We start from the raw sequence: 21,121 nt of genomic DNA, 5'->3' as shown, positions 1-21,121 counted from the left end.
AATCATTATAACTGCTTAAGAAAATCAAACACTTTCAAATATTTTAAGTAATACGTGCAAATCATATACATTGATATGATATGTTGGATTCCTGAGGATCTTTACTGGCAATATTTTATTAGCCCAATTTGATGTAAAAATATGTTTAGAAAAGGTACAACTGCATGGAAAAGACACACTGGACTGAATGTTTTTCTTGGATTTTCTCGTTGAAAGCTCACGACAATCCTTTAAGACATGGTTACCATTCTCATTTTACAGAGGAATGAAACTAAGGCCCAGAGAGGTAAGCAGTGCTCCCAAGGTCACACAGCAGGTAAGGAACAGAGCTGGTATTTGAACCTCGGGTGATCTAACTCCAAAGTCTGTGTTCTAAACCACTCTTCTCTCATATCTTCATTTAATTAAACTTTTGACTAAAGTTGATAGGCATTACTCTCAAACAAATGTAATTAAACAAGCTTTTTTTTTTTTTTTTTTTTTTTTTTTTTTTTTTTGCAGTACGCGGGCCTCTCACCGCTGCGGCCTCTCCCGTTGCGGAGCACAGGCTCCGGACGCGCAGGCTCAGCGGCCATGGCTCACAGGCCCAGCCGCTCCGCAGCATGTGGGATCTTCCTGGACCGGGGCACGAACCCGTGTCCCCTGCATCAGCAGGCGGACTCCCAACCACCGCGCCACCAGGGAAGCCCTAAACAAGCTTTTATTGAGAAATATCTTCGACATTATTTTGGGAATTGTCCTCCTTCTCAAGAGTGTATCTGTCTTTGTCTCTCTCTCTCCCCCTTATCAATCTAAATGTTATTTCATCACTAAATAAAATATATTAATAAAAAATACAGAGAGGAATTGAACATATTTAATGAGCAGACTTTTAAAAGATGATTCATATTCAATAGATATCTATGTTGTTCCATCACAAAATAAATATATTGTTAAAACATAAAGAGGGGGATTGCAAACAATTAATGAACAATTTTTAAATGATGGCTTGTATTCAGAAGATGAGTTCTAGATCTCACTGCAACATGCAAGGAGTGACCCCAACGTAAAGGGCAGAGATCTGAAGGGATTTGGAGGGTCCGTTTCCTTCCTTGGCAGTCAGGCCTCCCTGCTAAAACCTGCACTCCTTTGCTGTGTACAGTCATTCCCAGACCCTCCGGCAGTCCTGGCCCTTAAGAGTACTTTTGTCTTCAGTCTTAGGGTTGCGCTGAGAGCCCTTGTCGTGGTGCTTTCACTATTACTTTTGCTTTCACTAAATTTTCCAACTTAAGAAGGCTGCCTTTGATTGATCTTCAGAAAACTTGCCTTTCACCTCCCCAAAGTGACTTTTTATTAATAGCTGTGCAATCCTGATTGCTTTCACCCTTTTGATGCAGTTCTTTGATCCTCCAAGTCTAAAACTCAAAATTACCTCTTAACTGTGGCATTCATGAACCAGGGAATGCACTCTTCCTGACAGTTCCTCTAAGTTCCACCCCTCGACACATATGTTCTTTCCCCACAGGCCTCTAATTCCTTCCACGGATACTTTGCACTGCCACATACAGGTTTAGGCTTTCTTACCAGATTATTTCCTTTTTATGTTGTCCTGAGTGTGAGGGAACAATTGAGCCCCTTTCCTGCCCCATCCAACCCCAACCCGGTTTTCCACTACTGCAGGTACAGTGTGGAGGTAGCCCACATCTGGGAACAGTTCTCACCTTGCCTTATCTTTTACGTTCAGAGATTGGCCTGCCAAGGTACATCCCACCTCAGGGCTTGCAGGGGCTGGACTGTCCAGAAAACCTTCACTGGAACCTACTGCTCTCTCCTCATTAGGGAGGGGACTGGAGAGTTTCCAGGAAAGCAGATATTATGGTACAGTAACTCCTGCTTCTCCCTAACCCCCTTCTACTGGGGAAAGGTAGATGTCCAGCCAGCTGGATCCCACCCAGAGAAGACAGAAGACCCTAAGAGAAATCCTGTGGAGTTCGACAGTGACTCTGGAACATGGGACGAGACCCATCTTTCATAGCCAATGCTCTCTAGGTCTAAAGGTCCCTTGGGAAGCAGGAATGGGGGGTATGCCAAGATCCCCCCTGTTGAGGATGCCAAGGTCAGCCTGAGGGAGACAGCCAGCAAGGCAAGGGACACAACGAGGGGTGCAGCTCAGGGGAGACCCAGTGACCTTTCCACAGGGTCCCAACCCTTAGAGCTATTTCTAAGGAAGGAACTGCCTGGGGGGTGCAAGTGCTCACCATCCAAGGGAAACCTGGGGCAGCCTTGGTGTTTAGCACTCAGAGGGTGTGAGAGGTGACAGCAGAAGGGGTGGAGAAGAGAAAGAAAGGGAGACGATGGGGAGAGTGGAAAGAGGAGATGGGGAGAGGGAAGGGAGGGGAGCCGGCTGCACAGCTGTAGGGAAGGTCTAATGTGTGTGGAGGGGAGATGTTCAAACTGTCATGAGAGTTAAGAATTTAATAACCAGATTAGACAAGAGTCACTGAACTGGACTAAATTCTCCGATGGGACTCAAATTCCATTATTGGGCAAGATTAAGTCTTCTCTCCCTCTTCTCTCTCCAGTGAGTGGAAATGGGGTTCGGAGTTATTACAAGAGATAAAACCATTCTGTTTGCACCTCACTGAGCTGAGACGCCTCCATTACACCAGCTACACATAAAATTCCCAGACTCTCTGAGCTGCAGGACTTCAGGCACAGAGATTTTTCTTCTTTGCTGGTTCCGCCTCCTGGCACCTGCCCCTCTGTCTCTACAGACTGGAGAAGACAGAAAACTAAAAAAGACCAGGGAGGTTTCTTAACTTCATTTCAGCATTCAAATTAATCACTCTAATTTTTCACACAACCAACTTTCCTTTCCAGTGCTTTTTCAGTTAAGAGGATGTTATCTTAATGAGAACATTTCTAAGGAGAAGGCAACGTATGTTTGGAAACTAACATCTTGTGGAGTGAGGCTGACACACTGCTCACATAAAACGATTTGGTAGCCTGATTCGTTATTCATTTAGTAAGTGTGACACACAGCTACCTAGCAGGGGACCCAACTGGTTCAGAAGCCACGTTTGAACTTTACCTTGAGAGACAACCCTATGTGCTCGCTCAGAGGCAAGCATTTTACTGATAACCAATGTTAACGTAGATTTACAGGGGTGTGTATTAATATTCACTTTTATCCAGCAGGATATTGCATATCTGTGTCATTTCTGTTTCAATTCCTAAATCTAGAAATGGCTTACTTCTTCAAAGTTGTACACCTCAAGGCTCTTGTCTTCAAGGTGACTTCTTTTCTAAAAGATTCTTCTTTGGGCTTTTTGTAAATGATCAGTGATCCTGGCCAAGGTCAGATATGTTTAAATTCTCCAGAAACATGCTTCTCAGAGTGTTAAGCTCTGTGTGTGTGTGTGTGTGTGTGTGTGTGTGTGTGTGTGTGTGAGAGAGAGAGAGAGAGAGAGAGAGACAGAGAGAGACAGAGAGAGAGAGAGAGAAAGAGATTATATACACCCTCACTGGTTATGCTTATAATGCACCCCTGAAGGAAAATCTGAATGGGAAAGGATCACAGAGAGCAAACATGAATAGTTTAAAATTGCTTCTAAAGTGATTATGATGGGTCCCTTTTCTATTTACTAATGGTTTTAGAAGGTTGTTATTTTGTTCTAGAATACAGCCTGTCTCACTTTGGATCTCATTAGTTTTCTTTTTGTTAATACTGAGGTGTATTTAGCAGTATTTTTATGTGATAGTCATTTTTTGTGGGGGAAGGGGACTCTCATTTGGCCAAGAAAGAATAAGAAAGAAAAGGATAAGAAATCAGAAAGAAAGGGAAAAGATATTTTCCCAAAATAACTGGACAAGAGCTGGACTGGAAACAGAAAAAAGGAAGAGTGTTGAAAGGATGCATGTGTGTGTGTGTGTGTGTGTGTGTGTGTGTTTGTGTGTGTAAAAGACATGGGCTGAGGTAGAAATAACCAAGTTGTTCCAAGATGGAATAAACCAAGTTACCAAAAAGAAAAGCAGTGGAAAATGCTGGTGGAAGCTGAAGAATGTTACTCTGCCTGAAAGGGAAAAACCAAGAAATGAGGAAGTGATGCCAGTCAAATAATTCCCTACATTATCCAGTGGATGGTGCTGGGTGCCCAAAACAGCTTTGTTGCTACTTACAACAGGGAAGAAATAATATGTAACATATAAATGTGAATTCAATGTGTAATTCTTATACCCCCAAATTCCAGAATAGTTCAGAGATTAATAAAGCAAGAACTGTAAAACAAAAACTTTAATGTAAACTTTGAAATAACTTACATTTTCACCTTTGATTCCAAGAGCTGTAGATTGAGGTGATACTTTTCAATATTATTCTCCACATCCATGGCCAGTTGGTGACTACAAACAGAAATAATGCCTCAATATAGCTGAATCCATGAAGTTATCATTTGTATCAATAAAGCTGCCAATTTAGATTTAATTGAAAAAGCAAATATACATGCAATTTTGTTCATTTTATTAATAGAGTCCTAAAAATTCCCATTGATGGATGGTGGATAAATAACCATACCATAGAAAGAAATTGTTGTTTTGCCTTTTAACATTGCTTTTCTTTTGATTTCTACCATTTAGCCCAACATTCATATCTAAGGCATGTAAATCATTTACTTTAAGCAAAGAGGGAAGCGGAATATTAGACCATTTCAGGGGAATAAAAACCGTAAGTAGAGTGTTACAAATCCCATTGTATTGTCCAACTAGTAAGTTGTAGAGAGAACCTCATTCATTCCCAATGGTGTCACTACCACTGAACCTTTCCTCCTTTCATTCTGGAAGTTTTTTCAGAGCTCCCGCTATGAGCAAAGCATCAGTCTGCCCTGGAGAAAGACGGAGGACTGTGAATGTATGGTCACTGCTCCTATGAGCCTGTAAGACAATCACTGGGTGCTACAATGGTCAAGGAAGACTTCATGGTGACTATGGCAGTTGTGCTCGGTTTTGAAGAATGGACAGAAATTAGTAAGTTGAGATATAAAAGGTAATACATATGAAGAAGATATTAAAACAAAGGAGTAGAATCCAAAGAAAACAAAAACACTAATTTGAAAAGATACATGCACCCCAATGTTCATAGCAGCATTATTTACCATAGCCAAGATATGGAAGCAACCTAAGCGTCCACCAACAGATGAATGGATAAAGCAGTTGTGGTATATATATATATATATATATATATATACATACACACACACACACACACACACACACACACACACACACACACAGTAGAATATTACTCAGCCATAAAAAAGAATGAAATTTTGTCCTTTGCAACAACATGGATGGACCTTGATGGTATTATGCTTAGTGAAATAAGCCAGACAGAAAAAGACAAATACTGTATGTTATTACTTATGAGTGGAATCTAAAACCTAAACCAAATGAATGAATATATCAAAACAGAAACAGACTCACAGATATAGAGAACAAACTAGTGGTTACCAGTGGGAAGAGGGAAGAAGAGGGGGGCAAGATAGGGGTAGAGGATTAAGGGGTACACACTACTGTGTATAAAGTAAATAAGCTACAGGAATATATTGTACAGCACAAGGAATATAGCCAATATTTTCCAGTAACTTTAAATGAAATATAATCTATAAAAGTTTTAAATCACTATGTTGCACACCTGAAACTAATATAATATTGTAAATCAACTATACATCAATGTAAAAAAAAAAAAAAACTTAAGTCATTGATACCAGAAATGCAACCTAGGCAGGCCCAGGCAGGACTAAACCCCACTGAGGTCCCATTCTGAAGATGCAAGAAAAGGGAGAGGAGTGTAGAAAGCTATTTACCGGGTCTGCCCACTCAGGATAAGGGGACCTTGGACACAACTATCGGTTGGGTCCAGTTAAATCTGGTCTCTTTCTGCACCACCTAAAGGGTTTTGCTCACCTGTGACTTTACTGAGACAACAAAATGATTCACTGAAAGTGACTATACCCACATTATTGGGGTCTCTGATGGCAATTTGTATCCATGACCGTGAGCATCAAACTAAACTAGTGACTATTCTTTTATCGCAATGATGGGTTGAAGTGCCATTGTTAAATGATTATAAAAGTGACCTGTGTTCTTCGAAAAAAAAAAGAGTGGAGGTGAAATGTTCAGGTTATTTGGGGACAATAAAGAGAAATTTTGTGGAAGAGGAAGATACAAGGAGGAGCATAAAAGGAAATGGGTTTGTACAAGCAGAAAAGTCATAGTCATTGGCCACACAATGTGTACAAAACACTGTCGTGACATTTTACTTGTATTAGCTCATTTAATTCTCACAGTAGCCTTTATCAATCAAGAATTATTTCCCCCAGTGTACAGCTGAGAAATCTGAAGCTCAAAGAGGTTATGTTCAACTCAGCAGAAACCGCATTAAAACTCAAGTCTCACCACTACAAAGTACCGCTTGGAGGATTTAATATCAGTCTTTTATTAAATTTCTACTGACTGTGGTTTTCATAGATAAAGTGTTTGACAACCCAATCCAATACACATGCATGTGGTAAGGGTGTGTGTGTGTGTGTGTTTAAAACTGGAACAAAAGTTTCAAGAAATATTATTTCTCCAACTACATGTAAGGCACTCTGATATTATTTAAATATATTTCAGATTTTTTAAAAGGCCAGGGGTGACCCATCAAATTGGTTTAACAAACAATCAGTGGATTGTGATCTACAGTTTGAAAAACGTTGCTGCAGGGAAACATAGCATGTGAAGCAGGAAAATGTGGTGAATGGGATGTTTTAGAATGGTTTGTGGTGGGTGTGAGCAAGGAGAATGAAGGAAATTATTTAGGTGGGTATTCAAATTAGCCGGGTAATGAAGACCAGGATTATAATTATAGTAAAGAAAAGAAAAAGATAAGAAAAAATTGTGCTAGAGACATCATTAAGATAATGAATGGGGCTTCCCTGGTGGCGCAGTGGTTGAGAGTCCGCCTGCCGATGGAGGGGACGTGCCCTGGTCCGGGAGGATCCCACATGCCGCAGAGCGGATGGGCCGCTGAGCCTGCGCGTCCGGAGCCTGTGCTCCGCAACAGAAGAGGCCACAACAGTGAGAGGCCCGCGTACCGCACAAAAAAAAAAAAAAAAAAAAAAGATAATGAATGCATCCTCTCTTGAAAAAGGAATAATAAGTGATGGGGAAAACATGGTAGATCAGATATATTCACACATGGCCACTAGGTGGTGCCATCAGCCCAAGACAGCTTTGTGGTTGCCCAGGTGGGATGCTGAGGGGCAAGGAAAAGAACACTCTTGCCTGGTCTGTGCTGTTGGTATTCAGGTTTACCATTATTAATTTAACCTTATTCACTCATTTACAGATATATTAAAGGTCTCCTCTATGCCAGGAGTGATGCAAAACATGGGGGACACAATGATGAAAACACTAGACATGTTTCCTGTTCTGATGTTCCTACAATCTAGGAGAAGATGTATATTGAATGAGTAACTAAAAATGTGATGGATGTTATTAAAGGGGAAACACGGAGAGACCTAATCCAGTGTCGGTAGGCTGGAAAGTCTCGTTTTTATAATTCTATGGTCTTGTGGGAACAACAGCCTTATAAAAAGGATATTTTAAAATACTGTAAGTTAAACCCCTTACAAACAAACTAGCAAATTGGGCAACAGAGATACATGTGAGGTGCTGTGGGGCCAGTTGATATATGCAGCAACCAAAGACAAGGCTCAAGTCTTCACAAAAAGAAATTTTTAAAATAGTATTAGCAATTTTGTTACTGTGGGGTTATAATTCATACATCCTCAACAAGCTATACACTACAAATACCAGTAGGTTTAAATTAGATAGCTTTAGCTCATTCTGTCAATAATTGCTTGTGGGTCATAAAGCAATTATACATCAGAAGAATATGTGATTTGCAATCATGCATTTCCTACTCTGGTACCCGGCCTGATTCAACATTTACAAAAAATATTGATAGTTAGCCTAAGGTCTTACTTAAGTTAATAAATGATTCTCAAAAACAACAGAGTTATAAGCAGCCTCCTAATTAATGGTCTTGGTAATTGCTCTTCTCTGTTTATGGGTACATGCCAAGCTTCACTGAGAGAGAGGCAGACAGACAGACAGACAGAGACAAATGCATCCAGCTGGCCCTGCAGATGGTGTCAGGTAGAATGGAGTTGCAGCTTCCCCTCCCTTCCCACCAACTGTCTACCACAAAACCCTGTTGAGCATTCAGAATAAATGTAACATTCCAAGGGGGAATAACCGATCAACTGCTATGACACCACTATCACTTAACTTATGGTCATTTCAAGTAGCTGAGATGATTTACATTAACACCTAAGTCAGCTACAGCTATAATCAAATGCCTAATCTGCTCACTCAGAGTACACCAATTTTTCAATCAAATTTGACAGCTTTCAAGGACACAGGCCTGCCCTGAAGCAGATCAGGAAAATCTTCAGAATTCCAGGCAAATGGGTAGAATTCTTAGGACTGGTAGCCACAGTTAGGATAAGCATGAAAGGGAAGCTTGCCCCAGAGGCCTGGGTGTTTTGAGGGAAGACTCTGAATCTCATCCCTGGAATTCCTCAATCATGACTGGGAAAATTAAGCATACAAAGCAGACTGGCCATTTCCAGAAGCTTTCAGCTTTCTCAGGCTTCTAGATAATGAGAGGGAAAGAACCGAGGAAGGGGGAGGGGACCATTAATCTTCACATATCTTCCTGAGAGCATAGAGCTGGGAAAGGTAATATGTTGGTGTTAGCGAGGGGTTTAATATAGAGTTGTGGTCAATTAGCAGGAAAAAAACTTCTGGAGTTCACTTCTCACATTAAAATCGATAATGAAAAAACAGCATAACCAGATTTAATAAATAAATGAGCTGAGCCAAACATCACAGAGAAAGTGTGTCCTCAGAGAATTAAGCTCAAAGAGATTACTGAATAACTAAAAAAAAATCCAAAATGCATGTAGACCACTGGCTCTCAAGCCCAGATCCTCATTAGAATCACACAAAGGAAGCTTTTAAGAAATCCTGATTCTAGGATCTCACCCCCAGAGATTCATATTTGATTTGTCTGGGGTGGGGCTTATACATTTTTATTAAACTTCCTGGTGATTCAAAGTGTAGCCAGAATGAAGAACCACTGATCTAACATCGTTACAACACTAACCTCCACAGAAGAAAAATCTTCTTCCTAGTTTCAGCCAAAAAATCTTCAGTTATTATTGTTTACAAATAACTAGTGATGGTGGTGATGAGGGGGCAGGATAATCAAACAATTTTATTCTTATTTATTCATATTAATGAATATGAATACCCTGGCATAACAAGAGTAAATTAAATCCATAGATAAGCCAGAAACTTCATTTGATCAAATGAACAGTTCTTCAGTAACATGGCCAATTCTTAGAATCATGGAGATGGGATGAACCTGAGAGGCCTTCTGGTTCAAACAGCCCCCAAGAGAAGGAGCCAGTATTGAAGGCACCATTCTATTGATAGAGAGCAGGACCCTGTGGGGCTCCTGTGCACAAAAGCCTTTCTGGGTCCCCCATTTCTTGATTACAGGAAATAGGCTTCATTCAGCCTCCAGGACCTTCCCCAAGTTCCAACCAGCAGGTTCCAACAGTTGCTAATTAGGGAAGGGAGGGGATGCGGAGACTAAGGAGGAAGAGTCAAGAAATGATAGTGCAGCCTTAGGGCAGGGTCCTCGTTCCCCATCAAGGGATACACATAACAATATCTCTCAGCTGTTCTGAAGACACTGAAACCCCACCAGGTGGGAGAAGCTAACAGTATGCTGCCCACAAGCCCATACGTAGACCCAAGACCTTCTGGTTGGAACCAGAAGGTTGATGATGCTGACTCCCACTTACCTCACCACCAACCAATCAGAAGAAAGTCCACAAGCTGATCACACCCCCTTTGAACCATCACTGTAAAACTTCTCACTACTAACTCCAGGTTGGGACATGGTTTTGAGGGTGTTAGCCCACTGTGGCCCCCTTTGCCTGGCAAAGCAATAAAGCTATTCTTTTCTACTTCACCCAAAACTTTGTCTCTGAGAACTAATTTGGTGTCAGGGTACACAGCCGGATTCGGCGTCACTATCATGTGTGTCACATTTCCTGCACTCAGTAAGACTGTCAAGCCAGTATGGTTAGCTTCATTTTTAAAGATGGGGAAATGGGCTCAGGGTGGTTAAGTAATTTGTCCAGACTCACAAAGCCAGGCAAAAGCAGAAAGAGCAATCAAATCCAGGCTTTTCCATTTTCAGGAATGTTTTCAACAGCATCTCAGATGGATGGTCATGTACACTCTTCCTAGGCACTTCCAGTGTCTACCAGCTCACTCCTTAACAAAGAAGTCCACCCTGTTGGGCAGGCTGAATCTTTACTAAATTCATTATTTTCTCTGAGTCATAAAGCTGTTTCTCCATAACAAGAGAAACATAGCAGAAACGTTCTGTTTCTCCAGAACAAGAAGAGCAATGTAGCCCCTCTTTTACAGGAAAATTCCTTCAAATGTTTAAGAATAGCTGTATGTTCCCTCTAAGATTTCTTTTCTTCGAGCTACACATCCTCAGCTCCTTGTAGTAGTTTCACTACAGAACCCTCAGTTTTAACCCTCTTGTGCTCTTGGGGATGTCAATGTGATGTCTAAATGTGGTGCCCAGAGTCAAATGTGGTGACATTCACACGGACTTGACCATGGGACTTAGCGGTCACAAGCAGGGGCTCTGGTGGCCTTGAACCTGAGTTTCATTCTACTTCTCACCACTCCTGGCTGAGTGTACTTAGACAAGTGCTGAAAGCACTCTGAGCCAATCAGCATTGGCTCATCAGCAAAATGGAAATAATAATGCCTATATTATTCCTCATCAGCAAAATGGAAATAATAATGCCTATATCAAAAGGCCATAATCAGAATTCACTGATGCAACATCTGTAAACATTCACTAGTACAGAGTGATGATAGCTCATTTTTTAATGAGAGCTCATTTTTTCTTCTTTTAACTTGACAATGTATACCTATTAATCAAACTAATATCGTGGTGATATCTTTAGAAGCCATGTAAAATCACAGTCTCGTGTTAATGTCAGGAAAAGCCTCTAAGCGTTCACCCACATGGAAATCAGAATACGTCTTTCACATGCTCTAATTGTACAATTTTCCTACAAGCCTGAATGGAAGACTTGATCTCTGTTCAGTTTCATCTCTTTCTTGCCTGCTTTTAATTCCAGCTCAGTTTTGTTCCATTCTGCAGTATTATTTTGAACGTTCATTCTATTAGTCTTAGTGTTACCCTTGTGTTTTTACAAATTTTATGACTGCCTTCTATACACATCACTGATTAAAAGCCAAAGACAGGGCAGGGTTAAGTTTCAAGCCCTCAGACGTACCATCAGAGACATCTCCAGGCATCATATTACTCTGTTCATCAGTACAGCTTGTGTATTGTAGCTCAACTAGCCATAAATCTATTTAACTATATCTCAAATGTGCCACATTTCTAGGTCCTAACAAAATTCATATCCTAAGACTAGTTTACTTGTTTATTGTTGCCTTGTCAAATAGCTTTCTTTAATGCAAGCTTTTCAACTTCAACTTTAATTTCCTTTAGTATTTTTACTTACTTTTCAAGTAAATATTTTCCATCGTTAACTTGTTTTAAAGGATTCTGCAATCTTTTTAATTCTTCCTGTGAAAAAGAGAAGAAATGTCTTACAAATTGACTCCATGTACTTATAGGTAATAATATTTCAGGACAATTGTTAACAAAATTGAGATAATCACCATGAGGAGTTCTGGACCTTGCAATAGATGAGTGCTTAAACATACAATTTGATTCCTGATCAAATTAAAATACAAAACTCCTACTCAAATTTTGTGACTTTTTTTTTTTAACCACTAAAGATCATGCTTGCTGTTATTTTTCCGGAGTAGCAATATGTTTATACGGATCCACCCATACTCTTCCCAGATTTACTCTTGTCAACAGTATTATGTTTGCTGGTTGCTGGGTGAGGAGTTCTAAGGAACATGCGCTGGGTTTGTCCGTTTAGCGAACATTGTCTCTTGGTAACTCTTGGTAACCTCAGCCCCAGTGCTCAGACACACACATACACACAAACACGTGCACACACTCCTTCCCTGAATTTCAGGCATCCATAGTCTCTGTAATCCCATTCCCTCAGCCACAGTGATTGGTTCAGGAATGCGACGGAATCGGCCCAGGTTCCTGGTGAGACTGCCTGTCTCCAGTCTTGTTGCCAGTCACAGCAGGATTTAAGGAAGGCCCACAGAGGTCTGGATCTGGGAAGACCACCATTCCTTGAGATCACCCTGCTTTCCTTGTCGCCACCAACTGCTGAAGTGCCAAGAGGAAGCCCCGATTAGCACTAATTGCTCATTTGTCCCTAAAAGACCATCAAGACTAGTCTCAACATGTTTCTAACCCACCAGACATCCAAGTCTCCGAGGTTACCCATTTTCTTTAACTTCATACTACACCGTATAACCTCGAATTTGACCGGTCCCCCACCTCTCCCCGGTCCCTCCAATCTTTCCACTGGGCCCTTTGGAACTCAGGGTCTGTCATCAGCAAAATCCTCTATCTCCTCAGTTTCTTTGAACATTCCCTTAATTATCTTATTCTATCTGAACCCTTGCTCTTCCAGGGACAGCTAAGTTTTTGTTAGAGCAAGAATATCGAAGAACTGTTTAGAAAAGACTTTTAGGATACGGAGGAGTCTGCTGATGACAAACCAGGCTGATCCCTGAGCACCCTGTCTCCCCTGCAGTCATCTTTAGAGGTGGCCGTTTCTTCCCCACGTGCTACATGTGACACACTCTGGAGGAGGGGTGGGGCCCTTCTTGCCCCTCTCTGCTGCTCCCAGATCCTCTTCACTCCTATAAAACCTCAGCTCCTCTAGGAAACATGCCAGCAGCCTGTCCTAGGCCTCAGTCTTCTTCTCCTGCCGTCGATCCTCACTCCTCAGGAGGTCTTATCCGGTCCACAGCTTTCAATTTATATTGGCCCCTGACCTCTCCTCTAAACTCCGTTCTTACACATTCACCACTTGGGAGCTATGTGTGCATGTCTGACAGGCATCTCACATTCAAACCAAAGTCTTGATTGCCCTGTCTAGAGGCTCCCACTCCAACCTCCTGCTTCACCACTTCTTCCTCATTTTAACGAATGACCATTCACCTAGTCATTTAACAAAATTACTATTCACCTACATATACAGTTATATGAGTCCTGAAACCTAGAAGTCAGCCTCCACTCCTCCCTTCTCTCACAATCCACAGTCAATCAATCAGCTAATCATGTTGGTCCCAACTTCAAAATGTATCTGGAAATGGACCACTACTTCTCAGTCTGGGCTAAGGCAACTGTGATAGTCTCCTGTCTCCCTGTTTTCCCTGTTAGTCCACTTCAGTCACTTCTCCTTACATCAGCCAGCATGATCACTGAGTACTTGAGTTTGCTTTTTCAAGTGAGTGAAATGCACACATCATAAGTGTTCAGTACAATGAGTTTTGACAAATGCACACACTGGTAGAATTACCACCCAAAACAAAATACAGAACATTTATATCACTCCAGAAAGCTTCTCTGTGTCCCTCTTCCAAAGGCACTCCTGTTCTGATTTTTATCACCATAGATTAATGCTGCCTGTACTAGAATTTCACATAAATTTGTCTATTCTTTTGTATCTGGCTTAATTCCCTCAGCATTATATTTTGACAATAGTTACTCAACCAATGTTAATTGCTTAAACTTCATTTCAGTATTTGGAGAAGAATTTTGTTTCCTTCCTCTGAATTTTAGAGCATGAGGATTCTGAAGTGTGAGGAACCCTGAAGCTGCAATAGAACTATTTGCTGCTCTGAGAGGTGTTATCTGGAGAGAAAGATAACACAGCAAAGAGGATGGAAGCAAAAAAACAGAGCAAAGCAGCCAGAGTCCTAGTGACACTGTGAACCTCTGGGTCAAACTAGAGCTTGAGACCAGCATACTGATGGACTTTTCAGTTTCAGGAGCCAGTAGAGTCTCTCACTGGCTAGGCATTTTTGGTTGAGATTTCTGTTTTTTACAATTGAAAGAATCTAACTCAGAAGTGACACTGTGAGCCATAACCTAGGGCTACTAAATATAGAATCCTAACTAGATGAGCTATAGAACTACAGACGTTCAGAACTAGACAGGTGTTGTCATCGTTAGATTGGTTAGTTGGTTTGGTTTTGTTTGGGCAGTGTCTTTTTAAAAGATGTTTTACTGAGAAGACTAATGGATGAAGCAGGTCATGGTCTTCAGTTCCTTATTTTATTTATTTATTTATCTATTTATTTATTTATTTATGCCATACCCCGTGGCTTGCAGAATCTTAGTTCCCTGACCAGGGATTGAATCCGTGCCCCCTACAGTGGAAGCAAGGAGCGCTAACCACTGGACAACCAGGGAATTCCCAGTTCCTTTTTATTAAAGGCAGCTGCTTTTATATACAACACTGGGATAAAATAGACCTCATATGAAGACCATTTCTGCACCTTCTGTGAAACTGCTATATAAGACACTGTACATTTTGCTACAGGCTCTCTTACACAAAAAGAATGAAATTTTAGGATTTCATCCCAGAGGATATTTTCCCCTTTTGATAAAATAGTGCACTTCTTTTCATCAACAATAACAACTCATAAGTCTCATAGGGATGGTTTATTTTGCCTTGGCTGCCAGAAGCTTAAGCTAAATTAAATATTCAGTTGCCAGAACTATTCTCTCCAGGCTGTTAGTATAATTATTTCCTCCTCTTTCAATACATGAGATTTAAACCTCTTTATTTAACTCTCTTACATGTGTGCTTTTCACAGTAAGTGGAAGCAAGTACTATATAGGCAGTTATATATGGTAATTGGGTATGAAGATAGAGATGATTAATAGGTGGATAGATATAGATAGAAAGAGAGAGAGACAGAGACAGAGAGACAGAACATCCCTTTCACTCTTACACATGGCATTTTATTTTCAAGGTAAAACTTACCCTTCAACCCTATAGACCCTGGTTCCTAAGAATAAGTCTCCACCTCTATCCTCTATTTTTCTCCCAACCCTCCATTCCTCCCACCTAATCCTTCAGCGTATCCCATCCCACCTCCAGTGACATAGCAATAAATCCAGGTCAGAGAAAAGGTCAGGCTTAAAGCCACTTTTATACAGAAAGGAAATAGGGTGGATAAGAAGCCTGTCATTCTTGAAAACCAGAGGTGGATTTTTAGGTCGTGAACTTTTTCTTTTTACCCCCTGCATCATGACTAGGAAGGAGACAGAACGGTGGTAGTCCCAGCACCTTCTCTTGTGTGTGTGTGCCTGTGGTGTGTTTTTTTCTCTTCTTTTTCCCTGGGCACCTGGGGGCAGGAAGGAACAGGCTTTTGCACTTTGTGCCAGCCACTCTCTCTTCCTCGGTCCTTTCACTGCAGGGAGCTTTGGGGAGGAGGAGGGAGGCCTTCGATGCAGTACTTCATTCAATCTGACTATCCACGTTCTAGGAAATCATATTAACCATAAGGTCAATGACTAACAAGAGCTTTCTGAACAGCTGCTCTGCTGACAATTTAGAGGACTGATTTCATCATTTGCTTATTTAAGCTAACTATACAAAAACACTTCAATTCAATTGGCCCATAGCTCCAAACTGTGTCCTTGTTTTCTGGGAGATGAATAAGGAAGTTGGCTTGCTCCACAGACCTTTGCTCAGAGCTTCACTCCTTGAGAAAGTTTTATTTTAATTTACCAGTAAAAACATATACACATTGGTCTTTCCCATCACTGGTTTCTCCCACTAGCCTTCGTTGCCTCTGATTTCATATCTAAACATGCTATTTCCCTACTAGAAATGAACGTGGCTCCCCAGTGCTTTCAGATGGATTCCAGGATCTCAGCCAAGGGCCCCTTGTCTCTCGGGGGCCCACCTTACGAGCCCCGCCCCGTACACTCCCTCTCCAAGTCTGCTCTTGTGAAACTTCACCCAACACTGAATTCACATGCTCTCACTGTACACTGGGTTCCCAGCTCTTCTACTGGCCCACTCTCATTCTTCCTTCAGGAATCCCCCCACCTTTCCCCTCCTCCATAGAGCCTTTACTAACTCCACAGGAGGGTCTGGTACCTCACCTTTTTCCTCAGCATCCTGCGGTGATTCCTATTTTAACATTGCCTCTTGACCTGTCCCACCCCACCACTGAGCTCTTCGAGATCAGGGATCAGTGATTTATTTACCTTGAGGTGTTTATTCCCCAAATGAGGCATTTAGGTGGTGCCTAATTAATATATGTTGAATAAATGAATGGAATGCATGGATCTGACTGAGACGAAAAGAAACCTTAGTGGCTTAACGGCCCCCCAGGTCCCAAGATGTTGTATGTCTTCTGGTGATTTTTCTCTGCCCCTCCAGATATACTCTCTCTTTTTTTATTTTATCATTCTGTAGCTTTCTTTTTTATTTAGCATTCTACTTTTTCCAGTTTTATTGAGGTATAACTGACAATTACAAATTGTATATATTTAAGGTATATATTTGAGATATGTATACATTGTGAAATCATCACCATGATCAAGCGAATTAACATATCTGTCACCTCACATACTTACCACTTTGTTTTTTGGGGGGACGGGGGTGGTGAGAACACCTAAGATCCACCCTCTTGGCACATTTCAGTTTCACACTGCAGTGTTGTTAACTACAGTACCTGTTGTATACTAGGTCTCTAGAAGCTACTCATCTTGCATAACTGAAACTTGGTACCCCTTGACCAGCATCTCCCCATCTACACTCTTTACTCACCTCCACTCTCCCCTGTGCTCTGGGAGGGTCAAAATTAGACTTTATCAAGCAGGGCCCTTTGTTCTGTGGCTTAGGACAGGGTTTGAGCAGTGGGAGGCACTGGCACGCGATCAGAGGGGAGCAAAAGAGAGAAGCTGGGGTATTTATTCCCTGTGCTCCCCTCTCTTACTGGAGTACAGGTTGGCGTCAATGAAGGTCACAGCTCCCATGGGGTGGTGGCCTCTCTCACATGGTCGTTCTCACCACGTTCCCATAACTACTCTGTTTTCTCACCCCCCCAAGGCATTTCTTTCCCTTTCTTCTCTTCCCTTCCTTCCCCTTCTCTTTTTTTAAGTTTTTCATTTTTGTTTTAAAGTCTTTATTGAATTTGTTACAATATTGCTTCTGTTTTACGTTTTGGTTTTTTGGCTCCGAGGCATGTGGGATCTTAGCTCCCCGACCAGGGATGGAACCTGCACCCCCTGCATTGGAAGGTGAAGTCTTAGCCACTGGACCACCAGGGAAGTCTGCTTTCCCTCCTCTTGCCCTTCCAGCTATTGATAGTCCCAGATGTTTCACCATCCCTTGTGGTTCTCCCTACACCCTGCCCACATCTATACAGTCACTTCATTCAACTCTTTCCATCACCCTTTTAAGTGGGTCGTCTGTCTTCTCCCTGGACTCTGGCTCAGATGCCTCAAGGACCTTACGTTTTCTCTGGTTCGCCCTATCTTTTCCATTCCTTTTCTATAATCCAACAAATTCAATTAATGCTATTAATTAATCACATTAACTAACAGAAGAACATGTCTGTTTGATGGCTGACCCCTATCAGAGAAGTTGTCCCAACTCGAGGGCCTAACTCAATTTTCTGGCTCAGTTTGATTCACCAGATAAGGGTACACTTTCTACCATGCTCATTTTAACGTCTGTCTTTTTGACACGTGGGCTAAGCCCCTCTGCAAAGTGCAAGTTGAACTGTTCACGTACAACCCGGACATAGAGCATTCCATATTCTTTAATCTCATTTCTCCAAATGAAATCTGTGTTATGAGTGGCTGTGAAATGTAGGCTGTACTATTGTGGGAATAACTGATCGACTACTTGCCAAACAAAGCCCGTGCTTCCCACTGTCATCAGAGTCGTTCTGAAGTCATCACTTAGGTGTCAGCTGTTAGCCTGGATGGTGGATCCTGGATTTTGTTCTTTTGTGTCTGGCTTCCCCATCCCACCTTAATCCTGCAGGGCTTTCTCCTATCACGAACAGGAGAATACACCTAAGAGGCTAGACAAGCTCATCTCTGTGGCCACTTGGTCAGCCCCTTAACCTGACCAATAATAAAACACTCTTCTCTTTTTCTTCTGTCCCCACCACTTTTACTGTCTAAACAAGCAGGGTATATTCTTTGGACAAGTTTAAAATCAGAAATCCACTCAAAATTGCTTTTTGTCTAAAGTGTACTTGTGTCTAAGTGGCAACCTTTTAACTTTTCTGATTTACGCCCTGGCCATTTTATTCTCAGCATATCCTAGAGGATTTAAGGTAACTTAAAACATGTGGAGACAATCTACAATTTACTTCATTGTGTAGCTATGGGTGACAGAAACTGTACCACTTACACACGTCATTTTTGAGTTGGGAATAATTTCATTATTAACCTAAGGGTAACTATTTAACAAAAGTTAAAATTCAAAATTACTTTTGACTATTCAATCATTCAATTAAACAACATCAGGCTTCCTCAATCCCCTCCACCACCACCTCTTTGCCCTTTTTTAAATGGAAATATAATAAGGGCACTGAAAAAGGGGTTACTAATGTTTGCATAATTTGGAAAAGCAGAAGACATAAAATCTATACTAATTTTAGCCCTGCATCATTAAACATGAAATATTGATTATTGCTCTTTGCAACAGAATTTATGAAGCTAGCTAGGCTGCTGTGTCCACAGAAAGTGATTCTGATGCTTTGCCCTCAGACCTCAGTGGCTGCAAATGATGCTCTTGGTGACAGCTGGGAGGCTGGCATTCTGATCCACAGCGTTAAGAGATACATTTCCCAGATTAGACCAGGAATGACCCAGCTGCACAGCCCAACTTCAGAAAATTAAATTGGATGGAGTCCAAACCTGTGTTGAAATAACTGTGTGAATTACAATGCTTCCATGGGCCTTGTTATAATGTAAACGTGCTTTACAATTTACTGCACTTCCCTCCTTCCCCTGCTGTGAATATGGGCATTAATAGTCATCTCATATATTTAAAGGCAAAAAGACATCAAAAATAAAAATGCAAGGTTCATGCTTTCTCCCTTTAGAAAGAAGAGACTAAATTCCTTTCTTTTTTCTTTGCCATTTTTTTTTTGCAAAAAGAGCATAGGTTTTGTTTATGTATTATGCATTAATGTTTTTTATGGCTGACAGATCTGTAAATTTCACACAGGGAAGTTACCTTGCATGAGGTAGAACATGAATTTCTTTGGGAGGAAAAAAATGGCTAATAGGACATCAACAGCTCATTTAAAGGATTCATTCAGGTAAGTTATGGGCACATGAGGCATATATGAGGTAGTAGACTTCAGAAGAGATTTGATTTGCCTGTTTCTAGCACTTTAAGAACATTCTGAATGTCCGATGAGATGCAGAGGGGCTATGGTTTTATGGTGACAATCACTTAGTGAGGTGATCCTGGCCTCACTGTGCAAGGCCTCAGTAGCATTATTCATTGCTCCACACATAGTGAAACTTACAAACATACAATATGATGATAGGAATCGTTGTGGTAGCTCATTCTCTATTCTTGTTTGACCAACCAGGCTACGTTCCTAGGCATTAGGACATAAAAGCCTTTGACCGCCAACTCTGAGCATGCCAATCACCTGAGCTCATTTGAACAGATGCCAAAAAGAAACATCTTAAGTAAAAACCCAGTTATGACGGTTTAAGTCATTGGTCACCTTGAATCTGGGATGCTGTCAGCCCCTAACATTCTCCTAGAATGATGGGTGGGAGGGTATCCACCTGGAAAGGTATTCCTACAACAAGATCACCCACGTCAGCCCTGTGTCCTAATCTGAATAAGCACCTACAACTCCATCCAGCTGCACAAGACAGCCCTAGTGGATCCAGGATTGTCAGACAGGGTGAGCCAGCCCAATGTTACGTTGGAAAGCATCCTTTAGGCTTAAATGTCCCCTCTCTCCTTTTCCTAAAGTTGTGCGTGATATTCTCAAGAGCTTTTGCTAGTTTTAGATCACAGACGTTGTGAAGTTACCGTTACAGAAGGAAGACCCAGCTCATTGCAAAAAGTCTAGCCACTTCTACTAAATCTAGGATATGAGGAATTAAAACACTATTAGTAGTCATTTTAAATTGATTACTCAAAGTTAATTCAGCTTAGTTTCAGCAGGACAACCATGAAAACTCGACTGAGACAGAAATACTAACCAGTAGGATATAGATATTTTTGCATCTTATATATTTCTACATTTTGAAAAAAAAAAATCTAGATACCATGCTTGAAGCAGAAAACTCAAATACATGTAAGCACACAAGCCAGCAAAGAAACACCTCTCAGAATGCACACAGAATAGCAAAGGTGGATGAGTGAGTCCATACACCAAGTCCAGGTTTCCTGTGCCGAAGGACAAAAACAAAGTGCAGGCAATCAGAACAACATGTAACTCCCAAATCATTTATACTTGATTGTGGAATGCATTTCACTGTAGTGTAGCAAATGCTGTCCAGATTAGATTTCTGGCTTAGTCCCATTGGAAAATGAGTTTGCGTTTCTTAGGTACTCACCAAGTGATATTGTGAAGAAGAAACCCAAATGCATGCTGGGAGGAGCTCTCCTAACATGCTCTGCAGCACCTCAGACCTGCCCATCCCTTCCTTTCTATTCCCTCCACTACCACCAGGTTCAGGACCTTGTTGACTCTCACCAGTTAGTGGGTTGCACTGGGTTGCCTAATTGCTTTTCTTTAAGTACATTTCTAATCCTTTAACTCTCCTGATCATAAACCCTACTGCCAGCCTAAACAAAAGTCATCTTTAGGATTAAAAATACTGTTAATCTCTCAACCCCAGTATTGCTCCTTCGATACCTTCTGAAATCCTTTCAAGTTCATTGCAAATGCAATTCTGTATATTTTAATATTTCCTTCCACAGCTAATTGTGTATCAATTTCTTTGAACTACTGTTATTACTACTAACATTTATTGAATTTTATTAGGTGCCAGGCACTTTGCATAAATTATCCTTGTAAAATTATG

The 21,121-nt window shown here is 41.2% G+C and overlaps 1 protein-coding gene across 1 annotated transcript in view; it reads right to left on the bottom strand.

Annotated features, from left to right (window-relative positions):
* The window catches only part of IQCJ (IQ motif containing J), a 211,612-nt gene that overhangs the window by 14,335 nt on the left and 176,156 nt on the right, over window positions 1–21,121 (bottom strand). The window contains exons 2-3 of the mRNA XM_067737139.1: window positions 11,658–11,722; window positions 4,300–4,380 (exon numbers count right to left, since the gene is read on the bottom strand). Of these exons, the coding sequence (XP_067593240.1) occupies window positions 4,300–4,380; window positions 11,658–11,722 (146 nt within the window). The remainder of the gene's footprint in view (window positions 1–4,299; window positions 4,381–11,657; window positions 11,723–21,121) is intronic.

Source organism: Pseudorca crassidens, chromosome 5 (genome assembly GCF_039906515.1).
Source record: "Pseudorca crassidens isolate mPseCra1 chromosome 5, mPseCra1.hap1, whole genome shotgun sequence".
Lineage (NCBI taxonomy): Eukaryota > Metazoa > Chordata > Mammalia > Artiodactyla > Delphinidae > Pseudorca > Pseudorca crassidens.
The sequence above is the reverse complement of the archived record's forward strand: the minus strand, read 5'-3'. Positions and strand labels throughout refer to the sequence as shown.